The sequence below is a fragment of the Oryx dammah genome, unplaced genomic scaffold (assembly GCF_014754425.2).
Source record: "Oryx dammah isolate SB20612 unplaced genomic scaffold, SCBI_Odam_1.1 HiC_scaffold_10, whole genome shotgun sequence".
Taxonomy (NCBI): domain Eukaryota; kingdom Metazoa; phylum Chordata; class Mammalia; order Artiodactyla; family Bovidae; genus Oryx; species Oryx dammah.
In genome coordinates this window covers 9,823,188-9,830,687 of record NW_024070194.1, presented here as the reverse complement: position 1 = coordinate 9,830,687, position 7,500 = coordinate 9,823,188, and the positions used below count along the sequence as shown (strand labels likewise).

The 7,500-nt window shown below is 44.9% G+C and overlaps 1 protein-coding gene across 2 annotated transcripts; it reads left to right on the top strand.

Moving 5' to 3' along the window:
- The first annotated feature begins 1,812 nt into the window (after positions 1-1,812).
- Positions 1,813-4,880, top strand: LOC120869546 (antileukoproteinase-like). 2 transcript variants are annotated; one of them, XM_040248939.1, is made up of 4 exons: positions 1,813-2,169; positions 3,011-3,172; positions 3,736-3,879; positions 4,624-4,880. In XM_040248939.1, exons 1-4 carry the CDS (start codon positions 2,013-2,015, stop codon positions 4,650-4,652), a joined length of 492 nt encoding a protein of 163 aa, XP_040104873.1. In that variant the 5' UTR covers positions 1,813-2,012; the 3' UTR covers positions 4,653-4,880. The 2 variants fall into 2 exon arrangements, 1 of the variants encoding a protein (XP_040104873.1); XR_005722553.1 differs by having other exon boundaries at positions 1,816-2,139.
- Positions 4,881-7,500: the final 2,620 nt, after the last annotated feature.

Genomic DNA, 7,500 nt, shown 5'->3' with positions numbered 1-7,500 from the left:
AGGCTGCAAGAGTTGGACATAACTGAGCACGTATGAGTTGCTGCTGCTGCTAAGTCACTTCAGTCGTGTCCGACTCTGTGCGACCCCATAGACGGCAGCCCACGAGGCTCCCGTGTCCCTGGAATTCTCCCGGCAAGAACACTGGAGTGGGTTGCCATTTCCTTCTCCAATGCATGAAAGTGAAAAGTGAAAGTGAAGTCGCTTAGTCGTGTCCGACTCTCAGCAACCCCATGGACTGCAGCCTACCGGGCTCCTCCGTCCATGGGATTTTCCAGGCAAGAGTACTGGAGTGGGGTGCCATTGCCTTCTCTGCGTGTGAGTTGAGAAAGCATCTATTCAACCACATCCTCTTCACCAGTTGCCCAATCTCCTCTCCATGTATTCATCAGTGCCAGATGTTCTCTATTAATTTCACCTTTCAGAAGATGAATTTCCTGGGGCCCTCTGACCTTCTCTAATCTGGTCTAGTAGTTCCATTTTTTTTCTTCTTTTTTTCTGTTTGAAGTAGCAAATGTGCAATGCTTTCTTAAAATTTTTGTGTCGATGTAGAGTTGATATACAATATTATATGTTACAGGCGTATTATATAGTGACTGACATTTTAAGGGTTATACTCCATTTATAGTTATAGTAACATATTGGCTCTATCCCTCAGGTTGTGCAATATATCCTTGTAGCTTATTTTATACATAATACTTTGTACCTCTTAGTCCCCCTGGGTTTCCCGGTGGCACTAATGGCAAAGAATCTGCCTGCCCTTGCAGGAGATGAAAGAGACACAGATTTGATTCCTGGGATGGGAAGAGCCTTTGAACAATGGTATGGCAACCCACTCCCATAATCTTGCCTGGAGAATCCTATAGACAGATGGAGCCTAGCGGGCTACAGTCTATAGGTTGCAAAGAGCCAGACACAACTGAAATGACTTAGCACGCACACTTAGTCCCCTACCCGTGTATTGTCCCTCCCAGCTTCCTTCTCCCCACATAACCTGTAGTTTGTTCTGGTACTCAGCTCTCGCTCTGGGATCTTCTGTCACCATCATCATGAGGACTCTCTTTTTTTCCTTTCCTACATTCTACTTTGTGTATTTCATGCATTTTTTTTTCTTGGTTTCACCTTAAGAGGCTTTCTTTTGCTATTTAGAATTGTTTAAACTTCCCATCATGTAGCCAGTGTACAATAAATGTCCATTATGATCATGCAAGAGCAGTGAGGATGACTCTGGGATGTGTGAGAGGATTTTTTTGAGCATGTGAAATGACATACCTGTTTCAGCTAGCTATCCAACTGACTGCTAAGACAGCCCCACCGGTTTACCTCAGGAAACAGGGCTCCAACATGATTGACTTTGCATCAGTCTCACTTCCATTCTGCTAACAGGTAGTGTGTTCATTCTTCAACTTCCTTCCACTCTTTTCCACTCAAGTTCCCCTTCTGTGATCTAGTCCGTTACTATTATCCCGACTTCACAACTGGGAAAGCTGAAGCCCAAAAAGGTTTTCCTTGCTGTCCCCTCTCCACCTGTCATTCAGCAAAGATTCTCTGTGTGACTGGCACTGCAAGTATTACGTGGTAAAAAGTCAGGAAAGAAGCAAAAAAATGTCACCTGCCCTTTAGGGAAGGGAGTGACCCTGGGTAGTGTGGGAACAAGTGTGGCAATCCTCCAGAGTCCCGGAGTGTGGGAAAGTCATGAGAGACCATGGTTCCGGATTTCTAACAAGTTCCTTTGTAATGTCCTGTTTGGCCCTCTTTGCCCCTCCCCGACTCCTGCCCAAGGAGGGTGATTCAGTGTCTCCTAACGTGTCCCCAAGTGGCTTTCTGACACCACCCCCTCCAAGTCCTTCATCCCCCTCCCTTGTCCCCAGGCTCTTGCCTAAGGGCAGGAAAGAGCCAGCAACACTGGGTGGCGTGGTCACTGTCCTCACCTGAATTTCCTGCTGGGGAAATCGCAGCTGAGAGAACTCAGGGCAGTGCTGGTGGGAGCACACCCATCGGAGCGGGTATAAAGCATGAGGCTGACACGGGTCACCACCGCCCCGCCTGCCCTCAAGATGAAGTCCAGCAGCCTTATCGTCTTCCTGGTGATATTTGCCTTCGGATTCCTGATGCCCTGGACTGTGGAAGGTGCTCCCAAACGTGAGTTGGACTTTCTCAGGCCATACCCAGGTACCAAAGTCAGTGATGGCTCAGCGTGGGAATAACCTCCTTTTTAGCCCTGGGGGCTGGCCTTGAAGCCCTCTTTCCAATGGCCTATGGCCCTTAATTTCAAGCATGTCTCTGAGGACTTCAACTAAGAGAGTTTCTGTGCCTCCAGAAATAAGCCCTTGCACTTCTTAGTTTTCTTTCTCCAGAGCTCCTTCTTTACTGATTTTGTTTTTCCACTGTCACATTATTTTGGTCACTATCTGTTTCAGTTTTCCAAACTGTTCTCTGTTTCTCTTAATGTTGTTGTTGTCAATGGTCACTCTCTATTTTTTCTCTTTGCTTCTCAGTTGCTCTGTTCTCTTTTGTTTAATCTCGAATGAGTGGCCTCTCCTGCTGTCACTGTCTCTGCCTCCCTCCCAGCCAGCCCTGGGCCAAGGATACCTGGCCATGAACTCTGTTCAGCACTCCCTGGAGCTGACTTATACAGACATGCAGTAGCTGACTGTGAAATCTTCAAGACTTCTGTGAGGCAGTAGCTGTCACATTGGTAGCCAGAAATAAGGAAGAGTGGGAATATTTACACCAGGGAAACTGGCAAACTCCACAGAGTCTCCCTCTTGAAAGATCTAGTGGCCAACCGCCGTCTATACCTTCTCTCCCATTGACTCCCTCTTGGTTGAGGGTTTGGCTGAGCTTGGCACTGTCCCACATCGGCCTTGAAACTGGAATCCTAACGGCTCCCTTCAGTCCTTGGAGGTCAGCTACTTGGGTTAGGCTTTCTCTCCTCACCTGGTTCCTTCTGGAGGATTGTGATCTTGACTCAGTGCCAGCTTCTTCTTCCTCCTTTGTTCTTACCCTTTAGAAAAAGGCAAACCTGGAGCCTGTCCTTTCGTCCGCCCTGTGCCATGCTTTGTATATGAACCCCCTGAATGCCAGAGTGACTGGCAGTGTCCGAAGAGGCAGAAATGCTGCCAGGGTCTTTGTGGCATCAAATGTACGGATCCTGTAGACACGTCAAAGCCAGGTGAGGAAGTCCAGTCCTGGAAAGGGGGATCAGGGAGGTCTGAGCTTGAGGACATGCTTCTTGGGCAAGTGGAGGAGGCTTGTCTGAACTGGGGTGCAGGATGGGATAGAGTCAGGGCTTCTCCACCCCCTCTACCCACTCTGTTTTCTCAGGTAGATAGTAGGCCAGTTGGTGACCGTCAGCCAGCAGGTCAGTCAGTTCATGAATCAGTCTGCCCATCAGACACATGTATGTCAGACACTGGTTGGGGTCCCGTTGGTGGGAGGGAGTCTTCTTTAGGACACGCACCAGCCTCAGATTGGATCCTGAAGTTGGGGAAGAACCAATTTCCATGTATGGGGTGAAGATGGAGTTGGGAATTTGGGTGATGTGCCAAGGGGTGAAGCCTCTGAATTGAGAGTTTGTTTTCATCACTTGGAGAAGGAAATGGCAACCCACTCCAGTATTCTTGCCTGGAGAATCCCATGGACTGAGGAGCCTGGTGGGCTGCAGTCCACGGAGTCACAAAGAGTCGGACACGACTGAGTGACTTAATTTATTTATTTATTTTTCATCACTTAAAGTCACTCCTGGGAAGTGTCCCGTGGTCATCGGCCACTGTGAGAGGCCCAACCCTGTAAACATCTGCCAGAACGACAACCACTGCCTGAATGGTTTCAAGTGCTGCAGGGGTCCGTGTGGGAATTCATGTGTCCTGCCACTGAAAGGTGAGAAGATCTACCAAGCTCCACATCCCCCTGGACCTTGATATGCTCTCAACCTAATGGTACCTTTGTATGTGAAAGGTTGCTTAACAGTACTTCCCCATTCCCCAAGCAGATCCTCTGCCCTTCAATGACCTTCACCCCTTAGAGTTCTCTAGACAAGTCCCAGGAGGCACCTATGACAGGTCGTGCTGGGTCCTAGGAAGGAAAGTTTCTTGGAATAAGGCAGGAGGAAGGAACGTGACACAAGAGACAAAAGTTCTATCTTTGAATATCATCTCTGCCTCTGACTGACTGTGTGACTATGAGCAACTGACTATTTCATCCTCGACCTCAGTTTCCCCATCTGTAAAATGGACGCAATTATATCCATGGCGATACTAAATGTAAAAGTGATTTTTAAGACTTGAAGTACTGTTTGCATTCAGAGAATGTTGCTATGTTTATGGCCCCAATTGGCTGAGTTATCTGGAACCACAGGGAACTCTAGTAAGATGCATAGATGTCAATCTAGCCCAATACCCTGATTTTATCAGAGGGCATCAGAGAAGAGCCTGTGAAAAGCCTGGATTTTGTCTTGATTCCTACATCAAAGGCCAGCACTGTTTCAACGATTCCAGCACAATGCTCTCTACCTATCCCAAGGGCCCTAGGACTTGGTGGTGGAAGGACCATCTTGGTGGGAAGGATATAAGGGTCACTTAAATAATTCCTGTGCTGAAGCTCCACTTTATTTTCTTTCTACAGATTCATCCTTTCCAGGTCAAGAACATTAGGACTTCCTGGTCTGTGTGCTCTGGGGATTCCCCCTACTCCCCACCCTGCTAGCCTGGAAAACAATGAAAGCACCTTGGTCAAGATGTGGTTTTGTGACCAATACTCCTTTGGGGACAAGATCTGCCCTGTTTTGTCTATGTATCCCCAGCATCCAGTGTGAAGCTTGGCGCACGACAGGAAATGCCTATTGATCAGTGAATAAATCAGTGTACTAGGTTTTCTCTGCATTTCCATCTTCCTTGACTCTTTTGAGTGTGGACTAGGGTATGAGGAGTGAGATGAAGAATAAAATGTCTGAATGTGCGGGGTTTCTCCAAAAACCCATAAAATAGCAATCGGAAGAAGAGAGTGTTTTGGTTCCAAGCAGATACAGGTTTAAATCTTACATTCATAGATTACAGGTCCTGTAGATTTGGGCAATGACTTTGTTCCATTGACCCTTAGTCTTGTCATCTGTAACATGGAAACAATAACACCAATGGCAATTTCATAAAGTTATCAGGATTAGAGGTGATAACCTGTGAAAGGAATAGCTCACTGACCATCACACAGTAGATGCTCAAGAAATGTTAGACTTACCTCAGGGTAAGCAAGGTGCAAAGAGTTTTAAAACATGATTGCGTTTGATGGCATCAGGAGCAAAACTGACAAACACAAAAAGTTGAAAGAGAAATGAGGGCTTAGAAGTAAATATTTGGAATGATTATCACAAACAAAGAAATAGAAAAATATGTGAAGAATTTCTACAGATGAGTAAGAAAACCAGCCAACCTCTCAGAAAAAAATGAACTAGGAATAAGATGGACAATCAAATGAGAGATTATTAGAGCAGATTGTATGTAGATAACAAGGAGCTTCAGTGTCGCTAGTTACAAGGAAAACCAATTAAAACAACCAGACACCATTTTTCATTTATCAGAATGGCAAGAATGAAAAGTCTACATTATAGGTCTTCCCTGGTGACCCACTGGGTACGCGTCCACCTGCCAACGCAGGGTTTGATCTTTGGTGCAGGAATATCCCACGTGCTGTGGAGCAACCGCTGAAGCCTGTGCACTTAGACCTTGTGCTCTGCAACAAGAGAAGCCACTGCAATGAGAACTTGCGCACCGCGGACAGTAGACTGCACTCGCTGCAACTAGAGAAAGTCCACACACACAAAATAAAATAAACAAATAAACAGTCTTAAAAAAAAGGCTACAGTATGAACACTCAGAGACTGTTAATAGTTTGCTGATGGAAATGTAAACTGGTACAACCACTTGGAAGAGTGATCTGGTTATGCCTAAGAAAATTAAAAATTTACATATATCATTGAGCAATTTTCCTTTCAGAAACACAGGAAAGACAAAATATTTGCCAATGGGAATCGAATACATGTATTAGGATGTTTAGTATAAGATTGTTCCAAAGAGTCAGAAACTGATACCAGTCAAGATGGCCTGCATTTGTGAAATAGTTAAATTTCATACTTTGATATGCTTGCTATGTTATAGAAAAATAAAAATAAATTTATAGGAATCAATATGCAGATGTATCACAGAAAACTTATTAGGAAAATAAGATTGGTGATACAATGTATAGAATGAAATATTCATATATATTTAAAAATTACACATAAAGGGACTTCCCTGGTGGTCCAGTGGTTGCCTCCATGCTCCCAATGCATGCGGCTGGGTTTGATCCCTGGTCAGGGAACTAGATCCCACACCCCACAGCTAAGAGCTTGCATGTCTCACTTAAAGATCTCAGCACTGCAACTAAGGCCTGACATAACCAAATAAACAAATAAATATTTTTTTAAGTTGCACATAAACTATCAAGCTGGTTATGAGTATATACCAAAGAATATACACCAAATGCAGGATGATGCCTTCTTTTGTAGAAGAGGAATTAAAAATGAGACAGGTAGTGCTGACTGTGGAAACTGGTTACTTATCTTCAAGATTTAATACTTGAACAAAATAATGTGATTTTTAGCAACATGGATGGACCTTTGCCAACCAAAGGTTGGTCTAGTCAAGGCTATGGTTTTTCCAGTGATCATGTATGGATGTGAGAGTTGGACTATAAAGAAAGCTGAGCGCCAAAGAATTGATGCTTTTGAACTGTGGTGTTGGAGAAGACTCTTGAGAGTCCGTTGGACTGCAAGGAGATCCAAGCAGTCCATCCTAAAGGAGATCAGTCCTGGGTGTTCACTGGAAGGACTGATGTTGAAGCTGAAACTCCAATACTTTGACCACCTGATGAGAAAAACTGACTCACTGCAAAAGACCCTGATGCTGGGAAAGATTGAGGGCAGGAGGAGATGGGGACGACAGAGGATGAGATGGTTGGATGGCATCACCGACTCAATGGACATGAGTTTGAGTAGGCTCTGGGAGTTGGTGATGGACAGGGAGGCCTGGTGTGCTGCGATTCATGGGGTCGCAGAGAGTCGGACACGACTGAGCAACAGAACAGAACTGAACTGGGTGGACCTAGAGACTGTCATACGGAGTGAAGTAAGTCAGACAGAGAAACACAAATATCAGATGACATCACTTATATTTGGAAGCTAAAAAATATAGTGCAAATGAACCCATGGACAAAACAGAAATTGGATCACAGATGTAGAAAACAAACTTATGGTTACCAAGGGAGAAAGGGGGGAGGGATAAATTGGGAGACTGAGATTGACATATACACACTACTATATATAAAACAGATAGTTAATAAGAAACTACTGCATAGCACAAAGGACTCTGTTCAATACTCCAATCACCTATATGGAAATAGAAGCTAAAAAGAGTGGATATATGTGTATGCATAACTGACTCACTTTGCAGTACAGCAGAAACTAACACA

Coding starts and splice junctions, on each gene's coding strand:
- LOC120869546 (XM_040248939.1), top strand. CDS start 2,013: ATGAGGCTGACACGGGTCACCACCGCCCCGCCTGCCCTCAAGATGAAG. Junction 2,170..3,010: donor CTTTCTCAGGCCATACCCAG/GTACCAAAGTCA, acceptor CTTACCCTTTAG/AAAAAGGCAAACCTGGAGCC. Junction 3,173..3,735: donor TGTAGACACGTCAAAGCCAG/GTGAGGAAGTCC, acceptor CATCACTTAAAG/TCACTCCTGGGAAGTGTCCC.